This window comes from Podarcis raffonei, chromosome 10 (assembly GCF_027172205.1).
Source record: "Podarcis raffonei isolate rPodRaf1 chromosome 10, rPodRaf1.pri, whole genome shotgun sequence".
NCBI classification, from domain to species: domain Eukaryota; kingdom Metazoa; phylum Chordata; class Lepidosauria; order Squamata; family Lacertidae; genus Podarcis; species Podarcis raffonei.
The window spans coordinates 30671214-30697536 of record NC_070611.1 but is presented as its reverse complement, the minus strand read 5'-3'; the positions used below and the strand labels follow the sequence as shown (position 1 = coordinate 30697536).

General features: G+C 43.3%; 1 protein-coding gene across 2 annotated transcripts in view; it reads right to left on the bottom strand.

The window, feature by feature from the left end:
* The window catches only part of SRGAP1 (SLIT-ROBO Rho GTPase activating protein 1), a 110356-nt gene extending 97347 nt beyond the window's left edge, over positions 1-13009 (bottom strand). The window contains exons 1-2 of one of the 2 annotated variants that reach the window (XM_053404539.1): positions 12991-13009; positions 11568-11792 (exon numbers count right to left, since the gene is read on the bottom strand). In XM_053404539.1, coding sequence (XP_053260514.1) covers positions 11568-11634 — 67 coding nt within the window. In that variant the 5' untranslated portion in view covers positions 11635-11792; positions 12991-13009. Of the gene's footprint in view, positions 1-11567; positions 12385-12990 lie in introns of those variants that run through there. The other variant, XM_053404538.1, reaches the window with a different exon arrangement.
* Positions 13010-26323: the final 13314 nt, after the last annotated feature.

Below are 26323 nucleotides of genomic sequence, written 5' to 3'. Positions count from 1 at the left end.
TAAATCTCACACACTGGAAGGAGATTATTTATTCTGTCACTTGTGTAGCAGCTGCACTAGTTGACTGTGATGTGAACTTCTGGGCCCAATTCAAGGTGCATGTTTTTACCCTTTTAAAGCAATCCATAGCCTGCATACAACATTCCTTAGATACAATCTCTCCCGACACATTACGATAATTTGATGAGGACATGCTCTGTATATCTTTGTTACATGAGTTTAAATAAGTCTGCTTTTAGGGGCCAGGCCTCAATTGCAATTGCCTCAAGCCTCTGGAATAATTGCCCAATCGCTGCGAGTAAGAGCTGTAAATCCCACTTAATTCATGGGTGGCTTTTTGGCAAGGTAATTGAAGGGCTGTTCTGATTAATTCAATGTAAGAACCAGGACTTGTTAACCACCAGCTATTCACAGTTCTCTTAACTGCCAGGCATGAGCCGTGGGCAGCAGCCTAGGTGAGTCAAGAGCCATGAGACAGCTCAGAACCGAAAAGCAATTCTGATTAGAAGGAACAATGGAAACCACGGCTCTATAGTAGTAAGATGCACTTTCAACACCCATCAGCTGATGGGCAGCAGAAGCATGCCTTACTAGCATAGGAACAATCAGGAGCTTTCCTTTGTAGCCACATTGGTACCTGCCCCATACCTGACATCACATATGGTATCAAGTGTGGGGCAGCTGTGTGTGATTTAGAGAAAACAGCCTGGTGGGAGAAATGGGGAGACATGGTAGGCCCAGCTTGACCCATGCAGCAGAGGTTCCCCACCCTTCACTGGAGCTTGAGCAAGGCTCAGTTGAAAAAAGAAAGTACTTGTGTTTTCCTGCCTGCCCAGAAACAGTCAGGTCATGATCAAAATCGTTCTTTCCTGATAACTTTCCCACATGGAGCAATAGTCGGTAGTTCATGACACCTACATTCAAATAACGTGTAAAAATAAGTGTGTTTTGAGATTAGCATTTAAACATGCCTCCCAGGACAGCTTATTTTAACTATTTTTCTTAAACATAGGAATAAGACAGAACAGACTTAAGAAGAAAATATGCAGAAGTGATAATGACTGATCAATCCATTTCTAACCGTAAACCAGTCTTTGTTGTCCCATCTTTGTATCTGGAACACAAATTTGCAGATGTCTCTACAAATAGAAGCCCATTATCCACTTGGTTCATAAGCCTTCTGTTCTCAATATACTTGCTTTGCAAGTATATACATGAATGCATAACCCTCCACTCATCCAGCCGGAGGGATTGATCATTATTCTACCATAGCAATGTACATATGGGCACTGTGAACGATAAAAACTTTCCTGTGATACTGGAGCGCAGAAAGAGACGACTATGAAAGCCAATGCAAAAACCATAAACCTGTAAAATACAACTGTGAAATCCTGTGATACAGTGAGCCTCTGATCTATTACCGACCTAAGCAAGACTCTAGTTGGCAGCCTTTAGCCTATATATTCCATGTCCCGTCACTAATCTCCCCCAAGCCGTTCTGGAACTATCTTATTAGCATTCTGCTTCACAGTCCATAAGGGAATTAAAGATTTAGAGAATTCTCGTTTACCAAATGTTTCACTGACTTTAACCTTCTGACCCACTGTGGCTACACTGACCCATTAACATTATTAAAATCAATTGCAAGGGCAAAAGGTCTCACAGAGCAAGTTCCCTCTTTGTACAGGGCAGAAACTACCCTACACTGGGTAGCTGAAGTCAGGACGCTCAGCTATGCACATGCTGTGCTAGATAACCAGCTCTTTAATTAGCAGAACAGCTGTGCTAAAAAAATGGTGTTTGAACTGTGGTAGCTTTCTGTAAGCTATGCAATACATAAATACAAATGTGATCAGCTTGAAAGAGTATGTAAACACATTTCTTGATAAGCTGCAGGAACTTAATATATAATAAAGACATTGGTAAGTGAAAGGGAATTTAAGCTTGTTAATTCACAGGCTTTCAGGCTAATAATCATTCATGATGAAACGTCAGCATGCACTGGCTCAGCCAGTTTCTGCTAGGCAGAAATTCTAAGCTAATGCCACACAAGAAATATATATTTATGTGTGTGTGCGCTGCTCCACTGGGAGACACTCTGGGTTCGAAATGTATCATTTCTTTATCATCTCTAATGCTCTTGCTCACATAGCATAAAAATATAAGCTTTCTTGATCTGTTAAACCACAAGTGTGTGACAGCAATCTTTTGAAAGTGTGTCAAATCTCAAATTAAGAAGGAAACAGAGGAAAAATGGGAAAATGTAAGACAATTTTAGTATAGGCTCTAGAGTGCCCATTATCTACATTCTGAAACACTTGAATGCTGCTATAGTTCAGCTAGCTGCGCATCTCCTGTGGAGCCAGATGTTCCTATAACTCTTTCCCAAACAAGCTGCCATTATAATCATACAGTATTTCTAATGCTCTGGTATATGTATCTAGACACGACTTCCCACAGTGCACTGGCTGAGGCTGGCAGGAGTCACAGTCCAAAAGAAACCTTTTGAGGGCACCAGGTTGGTAAAGCCTGTTCTATCTTATACCCTTTCTAACAATGTGTTTTTAAGAAGGGTTGCAGATTCCACGAAGGCCTTTGCATGCATAACCATATACATTAAGGTGTCCCTGGTACAAATGCTTGCATTGTATGTCCAAATACCAAGGAAAGAGCCTGCAATATCCATACTCAGGGATACTCACAGATGTCAAGGAAGGAATGCACAACAACAGGGGCGGGGCTGTTCATGAACCTGCATAGCTCGACATGGGAGCAAAGAATGCTGAAACAGAGTTGAGGTGTATGAAACACAAGAGAAACTTATTTGGAAATGTTTACATAGTAGGCACATAGGCAGGGCTTACTCTATTGCTTTGTGCAATGCTTATGATATAGAACCTGCATTATTAAATTACAAGAGTAATTTATGGTGAAGCCAATAGATGAACTTCTAAAGCATTGTGTTTAGGATCCAGGTATGAGAGAGAGAACGTAATAAATATGTATTAGGCCACAGCCCGTATATATGACATTATCTTTGGTGAACAGTGATTTGGAAGCATATATACATGCTGTCAAAGTAGCAAGACGCCCAACTCAATGCTCTCTGCTAATAGATATTATATGCAGTGCTTTAGAAGAAAGACTGCATCTACTTAAGAGCCCGGAGACACAATATTCATGGATCTACTGTACTCCCGTTATTTCCCCACTGTGGCCAAATGTAAAGAATTACAATTATTACTTCATGGAAATCATCTTCTGGCAAATCCGACAGTGTTTGTAGTAATTCCAAACGTGGTTTACAAGAACTGCCACATCATAAAGAGTTCAATTACAGCACTCTTCTTGTAAACTACTACTTCTGCCTTCCCTGCAACCATTTTATAGAGGGCATCTTTAAATTCTCTTTTAATCACTGCGCTCAGTAGCACCGCTTCTTCTCTATCCACCCACAACATAAAGTGCATGCAATTGCAGTTAGCAATGTTTGTGGGCAAAAGCAAAAGATCCTGCCGGCTAGAAACAGGAATAGCATGCATCGTAACTTAGTTCCAAAATTCTCATTAATACATCTATAAAGTGTGACGTGTGTCAGCTATAGTGAGGAAATAGAGGCCCAATTCAGATTTAATGGGGAAACATGACTTCCTACCTTCTGAATAAACTATGGCAAGACTTGGGTGCTCAAACTTCCATCTTCTCTTGCACACCCAGGATGGAAGCATCCACTTTCTGTTTTAAAGTTAGGAAACTGCACTTTAAGTGCAGTCCAAGAACAGTTCAGGATATGGAATCATTGATTCAGATACTGGCTTGTTCTCAAATGGTAATTTACACAGTTTCCCAAGTCTGGATGTCACAGAGGACCTGTTGCTTCTGAAAGAGGAAGAGAGTGGAAGGTTGAACATGTGAGCCTTGGCGCACTATGACTTGTTCACCAGGAAATATTTCCATTTTGAAACCTCTGAACTGGAACCAAGCGCTCTTTTTATACACCAAACTGGCCACATTCTACACGTAGATGGCAGTGCAACGGCTTATAGCGAAACATAATGGATCAGTATGGCTGGGTTATAGCAGCATCACCCAGGTTTTTCCAGAGCTGCACAGCATATCCACTGCTTCCCCAATATTTCTCAACCATATGACACCATTATATCCACTAAGTGTGAATATAATAACATTTTCCCACTCTCTTTCACTATGGCATGAATAACTAGGAGACATGTAATGTGTGGGTCTACTGTGGTTTATGTGGCAAAATGCTAGTATGATAGCCAAATGCTGGGGTGCTCCAGAAGGTAAAATAATTACCTTCCCTTCCAAAAAAAGGGGAAGATTATTAAAATGTAAGTTTTGCTTAATCATGTTTGAAGATGCCACTCATTTTCATCTTACAAACAATTAAGGAAAGATTTGTCCTCCTTCGTATTTCTTGCCACAATACTACCCACAGAATCAAGTTGGTTATTTTTGGTTACAATTTTGTTCCAAACCAAAACTGTCATCTAGAGATCCTAAATATCTTGGGACAAATTTATCTGGAAATACAATTTTATTGCTGCAAAAAAGCCAGAGACCCTGGACGTCTGAGACAGCAGCTGTGTCTCTCACCCAAACACAGCCATAAAGAAATTCACAGCTCTCCCTTTCACACTTCTGCAATAAGTGTTAGCAAATGTTCTCCCTACAATATGTGTTTACTTCTGAGAAACAAGCTTAAGAAGTATAATATAAAGCAAGTGTGAAATATCAGCACTGCCTTTTAAACAATCAAAAGTAAGAATAGGGAAAGATAGCTTCTGTGTTTGATGTCTGACCAGTGGCTGTGGCTACACACAACACTAAATAATTGTACAGTGGTACCTTGGTTCTTGAACGGCTTAGTTGTCTTTACAAATCAACTCCCAAACACCACAAACCCGGAAAGTAAGTGTTCCGGTTTGCAAACGTTTTTTGGAAGCTGAACATCTGATACGGCTTCCGCTTGAGTGCAGGAAGCTTCTGCAGCCAATCTGAAGCCGTGCCTTGGTTTTCAAACGGTTTTGGGAGTTGAACAGACTCCCAGAACGGATTATGTTCAGGAACCAAGGTACCACTGTATAGTGTAACATGCATGAGCAGAACGGACCCTAAGCAAAAATTCAGGCTCTCATTCCCGTTCTCACCTCAGAGTCTTCTGCTGCACAGCCAGGAGGAGGACTTTGCTCACATTTAATTTCACTTTCCACAAATTCTGACACACCAGGCACGGCTTGGTGTGTCCTATGAACCACAGATCATTGTTTAGAACTGACTCAGAACAATGGGTTACATGGCTTGCTTTGCTTAACAAACTAGTTTGGTTTAAACCATGATTTCCAAATCATATAGCTCAACAACCATGGAAGCGAAGAACTGGTGACGTCCTTTTGCTGGCCACATGGGGGTTGTAAGGAGTATGCAGACCCAAGGCTTTGGTTAGGCTTCTTCTTAGTCATGCATGTAGGGTCAAACCATGGTTTAGCATCACAGAAGAACAAGGCCAGTGTGCTATTTTGAAATGCGGCACACAAACCTCTTCTGGAGCCTAAATGAATGGGCACATTACTTAATACAATTCAGAGGGACAAGCAGAACCAAACTCCTGCACCTCATTGAATAGAGAAAATTTGCAGGTTTTCTCAAGGTTGCATGTGAAACTGTCCATTGCAAACTTAAGTGGATTTTTTCTGCCTTCTCACACATGATACATTTGACCAAATTTAACTGTACCACAATTTTATTTTCTTCCCTGAAAAAATGATAGCTCTCTTCTAGTTTAAACAAATGTTCATCTACTTTGAGATTCTTGGAAAAAGACAGTTACATAGCATGGATTTTGCATACTTCGTTCTGCTAAAACTTCTTTCCTAAACAGCTGCTGCTAATACAAAAACTTTTAAAAAGTAGGGCACAGAAGATTCAAGTAAATATTAATTATTACACTGAGGCTTAGGCAAATACTAAATGTTCCAAGATCAGAAAAAGCAATATACTTTAATGTCACTTCCATAATTTTCAGAATTCTGCAATGCAGCTTTGGATGTTATCATTTAGAAGTAGGTGTTTTGTGTTTGAGAGAACTATCATGGTGCAATGACTAGAATATTAGGTTTGTATATAGAAGCTCAAGTCCGTTCAGATAATCAATGGCCAGTAATTCATCGGGTGACAAAATGGGCAAATCACTATCTCTCTTGTTTCACAACACTATATCATGAAGTGGCCTGGCAATGATGACACAATTACAAGCAACTTATCTGGAGAAAATCCAGAAAAAGAAACATCTGCACCGCACACCTCTGACTTAAAAACCTGGCCATTGTTGTTAGACAAACTCCAGCTATTTAAACAAATTCATTTAATGGTGCATATGATAATGTGCATTATTTCTTGGGCTCCATGATCATTGCAGATGGTGACAGCAGTCACGAAATTAAAAGACGCCTGCTTCTTGGGAGAAAAGCAATGACAAACCTAAACAACATCTTAAAAAGCAGAGACATCACCTTGCCAACAAAGACCCATATAGTTAAAGCTATGGTTTTCCCAGTGGTGATGTATGTAAGTGAGAGCTGGACCATAAAGGAGGCTGATCGCTGAAGAATTGATGCTTTTGAATTATGGTGCTGGAGGAGACTCTTGAGAGTCCCATGGACTGCAAGAAGATCAAACCTATCCATTCTGAAGGAAATCAGCCCTGAGTGCTCACTAGAAGGACAGATCCTGAAGCTGAGGCTCCAGTACTTTGGCCACCTCATGAGAAGAGAAGACTCCCTGGAAAAGACCCTGATGTTGGGAAAGATTGAGGGCACAAAGAGAAGGGGACGACAGAGGACGAGATGGTTGGAATGTTCTCGAAGCTACCAACATGTGTTTGACCAACTGCGGGAGGCAGTAGAAGACAGGCGTGCCTGGCGTGCTCTGGTCCATGGGGTCATGAAGAGTCGGACACGACTAAACAACAATAATGATAATGTTCCATCCCTCCCAGTCCATGTTGTGTTGAGTCTACACTGCCTCCTGTACCATGTGCATTGTGACTGGAATAGATACTGGATGGGTTACAATGGCAAGTACAGACTGCATGGTCAGAAAAGTATTTCTAAACTACACTGCTCCTGTTTCTTCCAGATAATTCCTGTTTCTTCAGGAAGTACAGGAAACTGCTATGCAGAAGCAGTATTATAATCTTGGGATGTTTTGTACATTATATGGTCACCCACACCAATACTGCCTTGAACAGCAGTTAACAAATGTGAAATACAGCATTTCACCATGTAGACGTAACAATATTCACTACAAACCTTTCTTTTTCAGGAAGTTTGCAGTGACCTGGAGAAGACTGCCAAATCAGCACCTCGAATTACTGAATAAATAGAGCTTGTTATATGCCAACAGCTGCCACATGGAGTAATCTGAAACGTCTTTCAAATGGCAGCTGTAATGCATAAATTGGCCTTCAGAAGTATAATTGCTGGGTTCCTGTAAAGATTAATAGATAAAAGTTTGTACTCCATAGGTTAGGCTAGGCCTCGGTCTGCAGTTAAAACCTAAGATTTTTTTTTAAAATACTAATAAAACACCAGTGACCTATGGCATTTCCTTGTACTCAGTCCTCCAACTGAAACTTCTCACTAAATTATCCAACTAGTTTTAATGAAATGCAAGGCACATTCTCTCAACATGTCATGCTAATTATTTTGGTGTTTCTTCAATAAGTCAAAATACAAGACTTGAACGAAGTCAAGCTCTAGCAGCCCCTGTAGAACACTGTGGAACACAGGTAATCTTTTACATATTCTAATACTAGTAGATCTCATACACAATGACTGACTTTGAACTCTGTTTATATATTATTAAGGTTAAATATCATTAAATTGTTACATGTTAACAATGGTTCCATGCTGTTCTTCTTGAAGTATTCTTTTCAAGTTTTACCAGGACATGGAAAAACACAGATGACTGACTTGAAGCAGAGTGGCAAAATGCACTTGGTAAACTACCAGTCTGATCGCCCATTCGGATGCAGAGTTCAGCATGCCATACCTAATTCTGCGTACAACAGCAGCCTTGTATACTTTGGCTTAGACCCAGCTACAGTCATGCACATCTAGCCAAAGACAATCAACAGCTTCAGGATGTGGGCATCCATCCCCAAAGCACACCCCTACATATCCAACTGGTCCAACAGAGCCTAGCAAAACCATGGATCAAGATACACATTTCCATCTGCCTTAGTTGAAGGCACAGAAAAATATCCCTGTACACATCTCACTTGCCAGCTATGGCATTTATCATCATAGTTCTTTATTAACAAAGGCTATTTCTGCAAACTGAACACTTCATTTTGTCTACTCACTTCTTGTGGCCAAATAGAAGAAAAAGTAAACTAGACTGCCATGTTGACATGCTACAGCCATGTGAGTGGAGCTTATTCTTCATGTGTTTTGTAAGGAAAATAACTGAGGAAAAATAGGATAATTATTTCCACTGGGATAAACTACACATTTGAGACTGTTGTTGTTTATTAAAAGTGTACTGCAAAGAACAGCCCCAGCAACCACTTAATTGGCCCAATTTATTTACCACGTTTGTTCTTATTCCTGAATTCAACAATATAGCCAGTTATCTAAAAACATGACAGCCCAAATCCTCTTCCTTGTATGGTTATTTTATTATTATTTATTCCTACTTTGGGAGGAAGGTTGGTATATTAATGTATTACATATATACATACATTCCTAGACCACCCTTTGGCCCAAAGCAATATTTCCAATAAAATTCATAACATATTAAAACCATTCTAATACAAAATTGTAAACCACAGACCAACAGCCCTTGGGTCAAACTCTCCCCACAAGCCTTCAGGGGAAGAAATGTCTTCTTCTGACTTCACAAGCCTGGAAGTGATGACACAACTGTGCCTTCAATGGAAAGGAGTTCCACAATGAGAGTTCCACAACAGAGAAGGCCCAGTTTCTCATCATCATAAACAAATCATGGCCATTGATGGGAGCACAGATAGGGCTCCCCTGCAGATCTTAGGAGCTCAGACTAGTAGATGCTGGGAGAGCTGCTCTATCAAGTACTTGGGACCCAAGCTGTGTAGGACTTTATGTGCCAAGTCAACATGAAGTCTGGTATTGCTCATAACAGAATATTTTCTTTAAAAAAACTGCCCAGTGATCTGTTCAATCTAGTATGCTCACAGAATCCACAAGCCAAAAATCATTTGGTGGTTTAGGTAGTTTGATGTTATTAGTTGTCAGAGAATTTAGTACCTCTGTAGCGTTTTCTTCTTTCCCATATTTATCAAATGCAAAAACAAAACCCATTAAACTGTACATAAGTTTGTTTCATCTGAATAACGTATACTTTCCCCACCAAATTTTTACTTTGTTTTCAACACAATACACACAACCATTTAAATTATTTATATTCTAGTACTACTGCTACTTTGTATCTGTGTTCTGATAGTTGTCCCATATATCCCTGCCGAGCAACTGAATTCCTCAGATGGCACACAGCTGAGAGTATAGTTATGTCCCAGAGGTGCACTTGGCTTGTACAAGAACTCCCAGGCAGTTTGTGTTACAGAGTTCCCTAGGAAAAGAGATTGATGGTTAAACCACTCTGTAAGGGGTAGAACAGTATCCTAACAACTCTGAGCATCCTTAAACTACAGTACCAGAGTTCTTTGGGGGAAAGGCACGACTGCTGAAGCAATATAATAGTGTTTTAAATACATAGTGTGGAAGTGGCCTGGATTCAATTACCAGCTGAAACTAGATAGGCTCCTAGCGCTGCGATATTTAGCCACCTATTGAAACTTTTTGTTTAAGGCAGCTTTCCTTCGAGATCTGATTCAGTAATCTGTGCAGCAATTGCATATCTGAAAAAAGTGGGGCTTTCATACCCCCATACTCTGGAGGCACCAGCTAGGCACTCATCCTTCAAGCTGAACACAGTCACGTAAGATTCTGAGACTGTTCTGGCAAAGAAGGCCAGTCATACATTTCAAAGCCATATGTGACTGTACAGTAGACAATGCATGTCTGGTCTTTTTCTGGATGCTGCTCCACATTAAAAAGCTAGTAGGGTGGAACTATAGTCATAGGTACCCAGTTGCTTGTCTAGGAACCCTTAGTCTGGGAACTTTAGATCAAGGTTTCCCAAACTTGGGTCTCCAGCTGTTTTTGGACTACAACTCCCATCATCCCTAGCTAGCAGGACCTGTGGTCAGGGATGATGGGAAGTGTAGTCCAAAAACAGCTGGAGACCCTTTTGGGAAACCCTGGTTGAACAGAGTTCTACCAAAGCCAACAGGACACTATGTGAAACGGAGTTCCTGATGACATCACGTGTTGGATTTGCATATGTAAAGGGTATTTCATTACTATGGACAAACTCAAAATTGCAATATAAGCTTTTATTATGTACGCACGCTGGAGCAAATTAATCTGTATGCTCCAATATAGCCCACATTGGTTTTCAACCAATGAAGTGAAGAACTTAAATCAGCACATACAAGGAACGTGAACTAGCATATTTCTAGAAGGAAGATCTTGTTTGTTTCCAAGAGACATTTTATTCAAAAGCTGCCAAGTGCTAGAAAACAGAAGCTGCAGATATAATGAAGCTACAGAACAGGAAAGTGAAACTCTTAAAATATTATGTATGATTGTATAAACACGTCTTCCGCTGTGACATTAAAATAAAAAAGCAATCACGGAGAAACAGAACTGATGTACAATATAGGCAGGGAGGATGTTGTAGCATTGTTTCTACTGTTAGAAGACTGCTTTTTAAAAGGCTACAGAACATTTCTAACTGATTAAATAGAAGGTGCATGGTCTAAGCCAGCCATTCCAGATACATGGGAGCTGTCAATCAGTTACAACCGTCCCTTTGCCAAAGCAAAGGGCATTCTGGAAGTAACGTAAATTAAGTGTAGCAATTGCAATCTACGCTGTTAAAACTGTGCAATCAAGCAGTATTTTTAAAAAGAAAAAAAGAAAAGAGCCCTCACTTCCAGTTTAACTGTGGCTGGGAAAGAGAGGGGCTGGGGAAGGCTATTCAAATCCCAGCTTCCCTCTTGCTGTGCAAGCCCATTTCCCTTTCCACAGTGGATACTGTGACTCTATTAACCAGATGACTCTGTGATGAGTCTTCAGCTGGAAGCTGGGGCACTTATCACCTAAAATGGTTTAAGCTTATCCCCCATGACACACACTCGCCTACCAATTTATCACACTCTCCAATCAGCGAGTGGCCTGAGCAGTACAAAGGTGGACTTTCCCCCACCCTTTCAAACCCCCTTCGATTGGGGTGGGGGGGATCGGATTTAGCCAGGATTATAACCCCCGTTATAATATGAGGATGCCAGTTTTTTGGGGGGTAATTACTCGGAATGGAAAGCTGTGCGCTCGCCTCCTTGCACTGGAGTTAAGGCAGGGTAAAAACGAACCCAGGTGAGGAGAGTCAGAAAAGAGGAGGAGGCTTCCCTGTCCCACCCCGACGGCCACCTCAAGACTTCTTACCTTTCACTTGACTTTCATATTCGGCCACGATTTCCTTGTCCTTCTTGAATCTGCTCGGGGTTGACATATTATCCGCCCGGTTCTTCTTTCAGAGAGAGGGTAGGGAAACACTCGGGAGAGTTTCGCGCGGCACAATTTGTAATTGCGGCGCTTACAGCAGAGATCTTCCTCGAGGTGGGAAGGACTTCGCTGCGCGTCCCAAGCTAGATCTGCCGGCGATCGTAGCTGGAAAGGCGAGAGAGAGAAAGAGGGGACTTTTAGGCTAATCCCGGAGCAGGCACCATCTCCGGGGCGCGGCAGCAGCAGCAGTAGCCAAAGGCTGGGCGTCGAAGCAGCCGGGACCAGCCCTTCCCCTCGAGTCTCGGCAAATCCCTCGCTCTTCTCTTCCTGCGGCCGCTGCCTTTCACTCAGTCCGCGCCAGAGCCGGGACGGCCGCCCGCAGCATCGCGGGACCGAGGCGGCGAAATTTCGCCTGCGGGCCAGAAGTTTCGCCTGCGGCTGCGAGCGCGGCGAGAGCCAAGCAGGCGGGGCTCGGGCAGGGGGCGCCTCAGAGCTCCGAAACAAAAGTTCTCGCTCCCCCCTAATGGCTTCTCCGCCTTCCCGCTCTCTCCGGAGCCAAGCCCCTCGCGCCGCCGCTGCTGCTGCTGCTGCTACCACGCCTTCGCCGCCTCAGCCGCCCTCTCCGCCTCTCATCCGCAGCTGCCGGCCTGGGAATGCAGGCGAAGGCGCGCAGCCCACCCGAAGCCGCCGCGCGCAGGCAAGAGACTAAGCCGCCAGCCCGGGAGCTTCCAAGCGCCTCGCGGGTTCTCCTTCTGCCGCCCCTCCCCTGCGCCGAGCCGACACCCTTCGCGGCCAATGGGGGCCGCGCCGCCTCGGCCGCTGCCCAATGACAGGAGGGCGGAGGGCGGGGCTTAGCGGGCCAGGCTGCCCGGATGCCTCCCGGGGTGAGCGAGGAGCGGACCCTGCCCAGGCTCGCGCCTAAAGCGCCCGCTTTGCCGGGCGAGATGCCGCTAGGAAGGAGAAGGGAGGGTTATTGCTAGCAGCTGCAAAAGGGGAAGGGGGGGTGGGGTTGGGGGGTTCTCCTCCTCCCGGTTTCTCGCCCCAGGAGCATATGGTGAGCGGGGCTTTGCGGGGGAAAGGGGTGCGAGGCAGAGATAAGGTGTTGCAAAAGCCCTTGATCCTGGCGTGGAAAGTTCAATCCGCCGCTGTCTGGCTGGAAGTGTGGGAGGGAAGGCTGCTTAGTTTGGGGATCACGCTTTTGCAACCTTGTCGCGCGACCGCCGGAGCATTGTTTCTGTTCTACAGTATTGGCTTGGGAGCCCCAGTTCCTCAGGCTGGTTCCTGCTTGCATCGCTTGCCACCAAGACGTTTCGTTGAAACTGCTAGAAGGCGATAGCGGGGCTCAAGGGTTAATCGCACCCACCCAGCTTCGCTCCCTCGATATAACCTGAGATGCGGGCAGCTTCCCTTCTGATGTGACCACAGTCTCGATGCGAAGTGACCACACCCATCTTTGTGGAGGGGACGCACGCACACAAACACACACACACACACACAGTCTGGGTAGACTGAAATCTGAATAGGAGGCGAGGCCCTTCTTGCCTGTGGATCTCAAAAGTGTGTATTTTAAGCAGCACGGACCGGCATAAAGCAGCTGGGATTTTGCTATTGTGGCTCAATAAGAAGCAAAAATCAACCAAGCCTTTCATAACATTTTTATTCAGGCTGGCTCTGGCAGTGACTGAACATCAGGGCAATAATTGTTTTTTTGCAGGGGAGAGGAGTATTTTTTAGTTTTTCTCTCACTCAGTATGTATTTTTGTATTTCATTGTTATCCTGCATTTGCTCCAGGCAGCTTCCAAGGGCAAACATCTGCCTCCCCCTCTCTTTTCTTCTCACAACAGCCCTTGGTTAGACTGAGAGATATAGCAACTCGTCCAAGGTCAGTGAGCTGAGTGGGGATGTGGACCCAGGTCTGCTAGTCTGACACTCTTAATTTACTAGACCTCAAGGATTCTCTAATATAAACAAAGCATTGAAATTCCATAGAAAGTTTAGGAGTCAGATATGGGCCGGCCCAGGACGTACAGTGGTACCTTGGGTTACATACGCTTCAGGTTACAGACTCAGAAAACCCAGAAATAGTACCTCGGGTTAAGAACTTTGCTTCAGGATGAGAACAGAAATCGTGCTCCGGCGGCAGTGGGAGGCCCCGTTAGCTAAAGTGGTGCTTCAGGTTAAGAACAGTTTCAGGTTAAGAATGGACCTCCGGAATGAAGTACTTAACCCGAGGTACCACTGTATTGTCATTTCAAGCAAAACAAAAAATGCTGCACCTGCCTTCTCCTCTTCCTCAGTCTGCCATGGCTGCCACCACCTCCCATCCCAGAGGACGCAGTGGTGGGAAGAAATCTAGGTTCAGAGAAGTCAGGAATGAGCTTTGCCTTGTGCTTCTACCAGGAAGCCCATCTCATGCTTTGAGTCACACCCCCCCCCCGGTCCATATAATTTAAAGCAGTGGTTCCCAATCAGTGGTCTACGGACCCCAGGAGTCAACGTAACTCACCCAGGGGTGGGTGTGTGTGGCACCATTCACATAACAAAAACTACCATAGACATAACATTTTCTAAAAAGTAAGCAGTCCAGACACTGGCGGAGGAACGGGAGTGCAGAGGGAGCAGACCGCCCCCGGCACCACTATTCCGCTAGGGTGCTATCGCAGCAGGGCCCCCCAACACTCGCTGTGCGCTTTGCACCACGCCCCCACAGGCAGAATGCCACGCCCCCAGAACATGCACCACACCCCTGCGAGTGGCACGCCATGCCCTCACGGGAGGCGTACCACGCCCCCGGGATGTGTATCACGCCCCCACCTATACACCCTATACCCCCCCCAGTAGCAGAGCATGCAGCTTCGCCACTGAGTCCACAGCTTGACCCTAGAAAAGGAGTGGGTCTACAATACTTGGCTAATTGAGAACCACTGATTTAAAGCAGAAGAAGATTCATTTATTTATTTCAAAGTTCCATCCCTACCAGAGAGGAGTGGCAAACCAAGCTAATGGACTATGTCGAGACTGCAAAACTGAATGGAAAACTCAGAAATCAAGAGGACAATAACTTTATAAAAAAATGGGGAAAATTTCTAAGTTACTTAGGAGAGCACTGTAAGCAGATGGAAACATTAGCAGGATTTTTATCTCACTTATAGTGTAACAATTACCATGGATAATATGGTTTGATATAAAAATCGGAGTATGGAAGAATAAAAGGTAAAGGGACCCCTGACCATTAGGTCCAGTCATGGCTGACTCTGGGGTTGCGGCACTCATCTCACTTTACTGGCCAAGGGAGCCAGCATACAGCTTCCGGGTCATGTGGCCAGCATGACTAAGCCGCTTCTGGCGGACCAGAGCAGCACACGGAAACGCCGTTTACCTTCCCACCGGAGTGGTACCTATTTATCTACTTGCACGTTGACGTGCTTTCAGACTGCTAGGTTGGCAGGAGCTGGGACGGAGCAACGGGAGCTCACCCCATCGTCGTGGGGATTCGAACCACCTTCTGATCAGCAAGTCCTAGGCCCTGTGGTTTAACCCACAGCGCCACCCGCTGTATGGAAGAATATGCAGTAATAAATGTTTAAAATGGGACTCCATGGAGGAGGTGGGAGAAAGTCCTGAAATTTGGAGGAATCTCTTTATATGGGTATGTTTTTCTTTTCTTTTCTGTATATAACTTTGTACTTGTAAAACCAAATAAAAATTATTTTTTAAAAAAATATTTCAAAGTGCCAAATTGTCTATGATGACAGAAATTTGACAGCCATTCTGGGATCTCTTGCTTGCTTTCCTGCCTGATGGCTACTTAACTGTGCAGTACTTCCAGCAGAGTTCCTCGTGTGTTGCAGCGGAAGCCACGTTCCATATATGGCCATTAGGCTGACGTATACATTCATGTTTCACAGTAGGCTTGGGAACATGCCAGAGGTCGAAGCTTTCTTTGAGCAACAGAGATAAATGTTAGTTTCTGGATTATATCTGGACTCTAGGGCAGCTTGGCTGAATTAACCACAGTAACCATTTCCCTCCCCTCTCTTAAGAATTGCAGAAGGATTGTACATTATTACATTGGTGTAATCTTCTTCCAAGATGTTTGAAGGAGTCAATAAGCTCAGGGCTTCAGACTAAAGTCGTCTCTGACTTACATGCCACGCAATCACATTGTGGTGGCTTGGATCACAGAGAGTAAGTCCCGGGAGCATTTAGGCTTTTAAATACCAGAGGCAAAGATGGGGGAGAACTTCTAAGGACACATGCAAGATTATTGCAGAAAACCTATTTTTACATACGCTGGCTCAGGAAGGCACTTCATTAATGCTTTCATTTAAAACACACCAAGAGACAGAAAATTGTTGTGTTTTGGTTCCACCCACACCCAATTTGGTCTTGAAGCCTCACTAGTTAAACTTTGTTTTTTGATAGCGTTTTTGGTCCAACATCAGACAATGCAAATCTCTTCATTTGCCCCTGAATCCTGCTTACTTAACAAGTAACAAAAGGAAGTCCATCTGCCAGCAGGCAAAATCTAGAGCAGGATAGTCTGTGCCTAGTCATTGATGCAAATCACATAAACACACCATAATGGGAATGAATGAGGCTGCAAGAGATAATGAGGCAATAATTATCTAAAACTGGACAGCAGGACTTCTTAAGTTTCCTCCTAGAGTAAGTGTCACAGTCTGTCACATCTCATGGGCTAGTTTCCTTTTTACTAACTGCAGTCGTTCTTTTTACATGCTGTATCCTGTTCAGAATATAGTACATAGTATATAGTGGTTCATATACTTATTAAACCAAACAGAAGCTTATTTTCTAAGATGCAATACTCAGTTCCCAGAGATAACTTATTTCTTCTACATTTCTGTGACATCACATGTAGCACAACTTACCCAATCTAATAAATAGATCTGTTGTGATTTATACCAGTGTTCACCCTTTCGAAGTTAACACTCGTATTGGGATATGGTTGTCAGTATTAAATATATGTTTAATATGAATACTGTAGTAGTATTTGTAAGACTGGTACTTAGTGACATTTGTGCCAACATATACTTGTATATTGTTGTGATATCAGTGTAATCTTGTGTCTAGTTTCCAACTACTTGTGGGCTGGCACAGTCTGGCTTATGGCTAGGCTGTAAATTACTGTAGAGACTTAATGGTTAGCTACTTAGATAGCACAGTAGAAAGGAAAGATAGTCGAGACTGCAGTCCTATCCCTAGCTGAACTCCGTGGGACTTACTTTTGAGTAATTTGGATTACACTGCACAAGGCAGAATGGGTTTTGCAATAACAATAGCAAAGGATTTGTTAGTGGTGTGCAATACTCAGGACATACATAAAGAGCACTTGGTACTGCTGAACTGTGGATATATGTAGCATTTATTATCTGAGGGCACCTAGATTTGGGATCATTTCAATGCAATGACTTGAGTTTAAACATATATATTTTATACATATATGCAAAAGAATAACATCCCGATGGTACTTAACACTAATATATGTTCTCATTAACTGTTGCAATAGTTGATCACAGATTCTACTTATAAAAAGACACCCTCTAGCTGAGTGCTTTTCCTGGAATAACACTGAGAGACGAAGCATCCAGCATAATGAATCCTATCAGCCTCCTTGAATGAGAAAGCCAGACACTAATTTTTCAAGGAATGGGCAGATGACAGCAATAAATTCATTAAGCCTTGTGAAAATCTTTAATAAATTATCTGCTGGCTGTATGTAGCCTGCATAAAACACTCTTCCTCTTTTAAAAAGCAAGACCTTTTATTATTAGTATATCAAATAAGAGGAATCCAATAATTGTCAGCATTGTAAGATGCATCCCATGTGCAATGCCAACAACATTGATAGATGTATTGTATCTTCAGAGTGTGGCTATTTATTTAAAAGGTGTTACTTAATGTACAAGTGCATTCTTTGTAGCAGTTGCCATTCCACTGTGCATAAATCTCCCAGTTACCAAAAGAAAAGCTAAAAGATTTGGGTGTAAGTAAATAATAATGCCACATCGCTAAATTCTGACTTGATAGTTTTTTTCAGTGTGTACAGCAAATCTGATTCATGCACCTAGAAATCTTTAAAAATCTCGTTTTCTTTCATATCCCCTCTATACTTGTGTGACTATAGAGGAAGTACACGGAAAAGAACTGGTCACTTTTGGCAGGGGGAATCTTTCAGAAAGCACTATCTAGAGCCCTGTTTTAATCTGAAGTGGGCTTTCAGAATAAAAATTGAAAGCCCATCTATCTTACTCATTGAGTGTTTTTAGAACAGTAGCTTGAATCCATATTCTTATTAACTATTAATAAGACAAAAGTCTATATGAAAAATGAATCACTTCATGCTACTGAGGGCTAAGTGCATTTTTAGTAAGCCAACCAGTGAACACATTACTGTTTGAATGGAAGATGCATGCTTGCAACCTATGGTTGTATTGTTATAATGGGCAAACACCACTGGCTGTATTTTCCAGCACAGGTTCCTAGATGACTCCATTCAAACGTGGGGTTTATTATGATAGTTTTACTGGTTATAATGCTACCCCTTCTGTCCCAATTTCTGATGTTGCTTTTACACAGCAGTACATATTGAGTAATGGGATGGTGGCTTTTTGAACAATATACTACCACTTGGCGCTAACTTTTCAATATCAATACCCGGAAGCTGTCTGTGGACAAACGCTGGCTCCCTCGGCCTATAGAGGGGGAGGAGCGCCGCAAGCTCAGAGTCATCTGCGACTGGACCTAATGGTCAGGGGTCCTTTTACCTTTACCTTTAATATGCTGGGAGGAAAATTTAAATTATTGTGCTAGTAGGTTTTTCTCTTATTTCCAGCATATTGGTCTTAATGCTTCTAGAACTTCAAAATTACTGAACCTCCTATGATCTATTTACGGTAGGTAAAGGTAAAGGGACCTCTGACTGTTAGGTCCAGTTGTGGCCGACTCTGGGGTTGCTGCGCTCATCTCGCTTTATTGGCAGAGGGAGCCGGCGTACAGCTTCCGGCTCATGTGGCCAGCATGATTAAGCCGCTTCTGGCGAACCAGAGCAACGCACGGAAACGCCGTTTACCTTCCTGCCAGAGCGGTACCTATTTATCTACTTGCACTTTGACTATTTAATTTGTCTATTTAAAAGAGTGTGAATCAATTTACTGGCATAGATAACTAAATCCAAAGTTTTGCATCACAAAAAAATTAATGGCCATCATAAAACCTTTAAATATTACTAATAGGAGATCCATTCTCCAGTTGTAGATTCTTAGATAGCTAATTGTACCACCCACCTAAAGGAGGGGAGGTATTAACAGGCTTGAGGGAAGCAGCCTAGTGAGGACTGAAAGTAGGGAAATGGGCAGGCCTCCTTGTCTCTGCAAGAAGGACTCAATCTGCAACTTATTTACTTACTTGTCCTTCCAAACCGGTAGCAGAGACAAGCTGTTGTAGTTCATGAATAGGGCAGATCCATGGTTTAAGTAAAAATTCACGGCCACTAGAGTTCAAATTATAAATTGAAAGGTTTATTTAAGATCAGTAACAGACCATGGATTAAACAGAGGTGGCAAACAATGCAAACGAACATTTCTGATCTCTTATCTTTAGAGAGACTAGTAATTACACAGCATCAGACTTGCTAGACGCAAGGGACTCAGTAATCTTTTGATGATTCTTGAGAGACATAATGGGAAAACTTCATTTTATGCTGAATGAACAGTTGGGTGGGGAGAAGGCATCCAAACAGTTTGGGTCCCAGAGCTTGCCAGGTCCAACTTATGCAGAGAGATAACACCAGTTAGCACCTTGCTTAGACCATGGAGGCAGTTTTAGAAGGTGTGAATCAGAGGGGAGGTCCTTTCTTTCCCAGTGTATTTGAGAGGCCTCCTAGGGCATGACTTGAGAAGGCTCATGGCATGGAGAAGCCATACTTGTGGCCCAGATAAAGATATTCTAAAGTGACAGGCAGGCGTCACCATGGCATGATCACAGCATATGGACAAGGACCAGGGTCTGTAAAATATGCCACTTTTGATACAGTGTAAACAGATACACGTCTCCAGCATTTTAAAAGTTTTGTTGATTTCAAGTGTCTCTGCCATCTAATTCAAAGGAAATAAAAGTGCTTAATTCTCACTGGAAGAAGGCACCCCTTAATTCACTTATCTGCATTTTCAGATACCACAGCTCCCTCATGTGGCTTGCAGAAAGAGAGATGCCCTTTTTGATTATCAGAAAAGTGTAAAACAAACAAACAAACAAACAAACAAACAAACAAAGCTCTCTTAATATTCCCACACACCCAGCCGTTAAATGTACATTTTAAGAGACAATAACAAGTGACAAGGGTTAACTGAGAAGCTGCCTTTGCCCATCTGCTGACACCATCAGAGGAGGTCTTCGTTATTGACATCATTAGAGGAGGAGGCCTTCATAGGGGTGCCACCTGCCCTTCAAATTAATCTTGGGTCTTCCTGGAGTCATGCCTTTCCTGCCACCTCGAACATTCTTCCTCCTAAAATAAGGCCTGCACCGAATATCTTTTGTTTGTTCTTCAGACCAGTTGTCAAGTCTGCTCCTATCCCTCTGGACTTTTATTTCATTTTACGTATTTAGGAGAAATATCAGCTTTTGTTCCTCGCTTTGTCCACGAACCCATCTCACATTGCTGGACACATAGGCTTATTTCTTCACACAGGTTTCAGATCATCAACATCTGTAAATCGGCATGACTTCTAATTCTACACTGCCCTATGTTATTTTCTCACTTTCCTATCTATGTTTCCTGCTGTGCCCTCATTTTATCTCACCGCATTCTTTACTTGTCTCACAGTTTATAAACACTCATCCACATTTCACACATGTACACTAATGCAGCACTATTACCTGTCGTTGGTTTCAGACAAGGCTACAGATATGTAGAAAAGCTCTTTATTTAGGCCCTGGAGATGTGTGAGGCTAAACTATGTTAAAGTGTATATGTATAAACTATACATTTAAAGCAATCCTTCCCCAGCCCTGTAAAATTCCTGGGAACTGTAATTTCATCATCAACCTTTATTACAGCCCAGAGACCCAACAAATCGTTACAAAGCAATAGCTTCCAAAAATAGGAATGAGAAGGACCCCCTTGTTGTTATATGCAGATAACACGGCCATCATCTCACGTTTCAGACAGGGTTTGAATTATCTGCTGAGGAAATTTTCTGATTACTGTTCTGGAAATGGTTTATCCATTAATTATGAAAAATCTAAAATTTTAGTTTTCAAAAGAAGCTTCTCCCGGTCTAAATGGGTGCTGGATGGCCATAACTTTGAATTGTAATTTATTAAGGATTTTGGGTATTGTAGCTCTCTGAGGGCCAAACTACAGCTCCCAGGATTCTTGTGGGGTATGTGTGGTATGAAAAACCTTCCTATCAGGCATTTACACTTATACAGTAGTGCCTTTTTCAGCAAACTGCACCCTTTACTTCACCCTGTGATGATCAAATCTTTAACAAGTGAATTTGAAGGAAAGTAATTTCATGAATAGGTAGAGCTGACTCTCAAGCAGAGGAGACAATTCCATGTGGCAACAGGCGCTCTCAACCATTTCAAATACTATACTTTAAAACACTTTGTGGTATATGTAGCAAGAAAAGCTGCTATCTCGCCATCAGTCAACCTTTTCAAATTTCACTCGGTAAGATAAAAATGGTATGATATCAGGTTGAAGGGTGCAAGGGACCTTTTATTTTTAGTCCTTTTCAAAACCAGTGTGAAAAGTGTGTCCAAGCCCTCTTCTTCTGTGCCTAAAACAATGTTTCCAGCAGATACCTCAAGGCCCATGAAGAGGTCTGAAGCTGCAGGAGTGTCTTTCACAAACATACCTTCTCTGCTCACACAAAGAGGTCACAAAAGGGATTTGAGCTAAATTAGGCAAACCTGGCAAGAGAACAATTAGGTAAAGGTAAAGGGACCCCTGACCATTAGGTCCACTCGTGACCGACTCTGGGGTTGTGGCGCTCATCTCGCTTTATTGGCCGAGGGAGCTGGCGTACAGCTTCCATGACTAAGCCACTTCTGGCTAACCAGAGCAGCGCACGGAACCGCTGTTTACGTTCCCGCCAGAGCGGTACCTATTTATCTACTTGCACTTTGACGTGCTTTCGAACTGCTAGGTTGGCAGGAGCAGGGACCAAGCAACGGGAGCTCACCTCGTCGTGGGGATTCGAACCACCGACCTTCTGATCAGCAAGTCCTAGGCTCTGTGGTTTAACCCACAGCGCCACCCGTGTCCCTAAGAGTACAATTACATCATACCAAAATAAAAAAGCACATGTGAACTTTCTGTTAAGGTAGTAACTGTTCTGTAGGCGAGTTAATATACAGAGCTGGCATCACCATTAGGCACACTGAGGTGATTGCCTCAGGCGGTTGGATATCACCAGTATCTAGAGGTGGAAAATCCTGCTAGTGTGCCTGCCTGGCGCTGAGGCCACCCATTCCTACTCTTGCGGGAGAAGTGAGGAGAAGCAGCAGCAGCCTGGTCCCGTGAGCTCTTGCTGCTGCTGGCTCTCCTCCCTTTCCAGCAATGGCTCCCAAGTTCTGCAGATGCCTCTCCTCCTGCCAGACAAGCAAGGAGAGGTGGCAGCAACAGGAGCCCGACTTCTGTGGGGTAAGGGATGAGGAGGCAGCAACTTCCCATTTTGCCTCAGGTGGCAAAATGGGCCGGGCCACCCCTGCCTACTTAACATGAAAACACGACACCAAGTTCAATATTGAAAATCGCGGGGAGACTCTTCATACGCATTTCATAGCTAGCACTTGCAGATTCAACAGAATCTCCTGCACAGCGCATCCAAAGTGGCCATAATATTATGTCTCTTATTCACTTCAGGTTCAGTGCACTTGTGAGCATTCCATGTCTGTGTGCCACTTAAATGAATGGATGCTGCAATGAAGAATAAATGTGATATTTAATTCCCCACCATGGGTTATTTCATAGGTTTTGGTGGGTGACGCTTCTAGGTTAACATTTTGTGCAGGCTGCTGGGGCTCCTGGGAATTGGAGATCATCAATATCTAGAAGGACATAGATTTCTCATTTCTCCATATATTTATGGAGTTGTGAAATGTTTCTGTACTAAAGACTCAGAAAACAGGAGGAAATAAAGGCTTCTTCCAATATATATTTTCTGATGATTGACTGAAAAGTGCCATATACTGTATTGGCCTGAATATAAGCTTCACTTTCCCCCCAAATTCCGACCATGAAAGGTTAAAGTGTGGCTTATATTCTCAACCTTTTGGCTTATATTCAGGCCAATGCGGGAAATTATGACATGGTATTGTGATGCTTAGAAATATGTGTAATGAGACTTAGAACATCTTTAATTCTTTAAATAATCAAATTTAATATGGCATGACTGTAATAAAACATGAGTTGAAAAAGGAATCCAGGATATACTATTTTTCTAGAAAGGGAAAAGGTATGCTAATTTTTAAAAATTACAGGGTTACAGCTTTGCTTCCAGTACTGCTGACAAAGCAGTTATACAACATTGCGAGGCGTAGTTAGTGCTTTGCACTCTGTAATTTTCTCAAAATGAAGGGGTATTTCAAAACTTCCTGATGATAACTTGTTAAAGGGCAGGAGGGGATTCTAAAAACCACAGAAGCCCAGGATTGCCTGAGGCTGCATTATGCAGACGAACTCTGTTATAGTCAGTTAAAACAAACAAGGCCTCAAAGACGCTTTCACCTAAAACACACATCAAAAGAATTTGCTATCATGAATATTTGATATTTCACTTACTTCATCCTCTCATATGTTGTATGAAATATGAACACATACAGCATTTCATTGAGAAGGCAGGTGATGGTAAAACATTACATGGTTGATTTCAAGGCAATCTATAAATCCTGTACAGAACAACTGAAACACCCGATAGAGGGGGTCCGGATGGGGCAGAGATGCCCTGTTACCCAGCCCTGGCCAGATCTATTAAGTTGCGGGTGAACATATCAGATGACACAGCGATTCTTCAAACGGCTCTTGTTTATTCACAGGCCAGAACAGAACTGAACTGAAGGGTTCAGTCAGCCTGCTTATATAGAGCTCCAGTACAACGTAACTGTAACAATTTTGCTAAAACTATTCAATCACTGAACGTCACTTTCGATCCCTTATTTGCATAACTATCTACATATCCCCCTGCTGGCCCAGGGTGAGAACTTCAGTACATAACACTGTCGGCCTTTGCTACTGGGGGAGTTCCAGTCAGCAAGGAAATCTCATTCGTGAGGAGCACCCCAGTGCATCCAACCAACCAATTTGTGGGCAGGCAGATGCTACAGCTGGCAGTGCTCCCGGCAGTGGTAAACAGTGATGGGGCATTTTGAGGGAGTGGGCTATTCTGGCACAGGATTTGATGGATCCTGTGCTCACCTTGTTGCTGTCATGTAACAACAATGAGCACACTCTGGGCCTCTTTGCTATGCCAGCCTAGGAGGCAGTACAACAAATGAGTCTTCCCTTCCTTGTTCCACCCCTGACCAGCGTGAGGGGCAGGACCATGGCAGCATTGATGGATACACCATTCCATCAAGCCCTAGCCACTGCCAGCCAGGACTTTGGACTGAATCCTAGGTCTGCTAGAAGTATAGATTATAAAGTCCTACAATAGTCTTGCCAGAGTAGACCTGGGGACAGAGTTCGCATCTGGGTCTGCCACAGGATCTAGCCTCTATGTCTGTACAGAGGTACCTCAGGTTACATACGCTTCAGGTTACATATGCTTCAGGTTACACACTCCGCTAACCCAGAAATAGTGCTTCAGGTTAAGAACTTTGCTTCAGGATGAGAACAGAAATCGGGCTCCGGTGGCACGGCAGCAGCAGGAGGCCCCATTAGCTAAAGTGGTGCTTCAGGTTAAGAACAGTTTCAGGTTAAGTACGGACCTCTGGAATGAATTAAGTACTTAACCTGAGGTACCACTGTATATTTATTGTGTGACCTGTTGACTCTGATGAGTACCTGTCTTAGGTTGTGGGGTTGTGGGGTTGTCTGTAAGTTAAGTGCAGGCCTACCACAGACTCCCCCAAGTATCTCTATTTTCTAGGGACACCCCTAATTTAGATAAGTTTTCTGATTTGATCCTGGAATGCCCCGCTTTTCCTTAGGATGTTCCTGTTTTCACTGGAGAAATGTTGGAGGGTATGGAGTTATCCACCCCCTGAGCCATCTGAAGGCAATCCTGTATAGGGAAGTTTTTTAAATGTTTAATCTTTTATTATGTTTTTATATATATTGGAAGCCGCCCAGAGGGCTGGGGCAACCCAATAAGATGTGTGGGGTATACTGGTAAATAGTAAAATTATCATTATGGAACGGGACATCCCTATTTTCATCAGAGAAATGTTAGAGGGTCTACTACCACTCAAGACCTGGGAGTGGGAAGCATTATTGTCCAGATTACTGAAGTTACATTAACTGGGAGCTTAAGTGACAACCACTGGTGGCCTGTCATTTTCTCTTCTGTATCTGTCCTACAGAAGATTTTCCCCATGTACCAGTCTGGCCCTGATTATCTGCTTTCTCCACAGTGCTGATTTGGAAATAATTATCATCATTTAACCATGGTAGGGAAGACTGTATGTGAGCCTTCTCAGTCTGCTGTCCAGGTACTGTTTGTGTGTAACTCCAGTGTGTAACTGCTCTTCTCTCTTACGGTTGTTGTTGTTGTTTAGTTGTTTAGTCGTATCTGACTCTTCGTGACCCCATGGACCAGAGCACGCCAGGCACTCCTGTCTTCCACTGCCTCCCGCAGTTTGGTCAAACTCATGCTGGTAGCTTTGAGAACACTGTCCAACCATCTCGTCCTCTGTCGTCCCCTTCTCCTTGTGCCCTCAATCTTTCCCAACATCAGGGTCTTTTCCAGGGAGTCTTCTCTTCTCATGAGGTGGCCAAAGTATTGGAGCCTCAGCTTCAGGATATGTCCTTCCAATGAGCACTCAGGGCTGATTTCCTTAAGAATGGATAGGTTTGATCTTCTTGCAGTCCATGGGACTCTCAAGAGTCTCTTACGGTACTTTCTCTTTAAACCAGGCTTGGACTGGACAGCCCTTCAAATGGAGGATTATTTCAATCAGTGGACTGTACTCTGCAAACTAGAATAAACAGCCATCCTAGTTGGGTCCACTGAATATTTTGTTGTTTAGTCGTTTAGTCGTGTCCGACTCTTCGTGACCCCATGGACCAGAGCACGCCAGGCACCTCTGTCCTCCACTACCTCCCGCAGTTTGGTCAGACTCATGCATATAAGGTACCGTAATAAAGGAGCAACTAAAGAAGCAGGAAGAGGCAGCTGGAGCTATATTTAAAAGGCTGGGCCAGATAAATAATCATGGGCCACGCTAGGTTTGAAGACAAGTTCACCTTGGCCCACACACAACTTCAGCTGCAGAATGATGGATGTGATTGACACATCTGGAATGTTTAAATAGCTGATCCTTCCTTGTTTTTTAAGCATCATGGCAGATGGGGTCTTTCTTTAGCTAAACAAGGATACACTTCGGTTATAATAGTGCCTTAGAAGTTGATTGATTTCTCCTTCCTCTCTACCCTCAAGTCTCTCAAAAGCCCTGCTGAGCGAGAATTGACTTTGAAAATCTGTAAGCTGCTCAGCGAAAATCT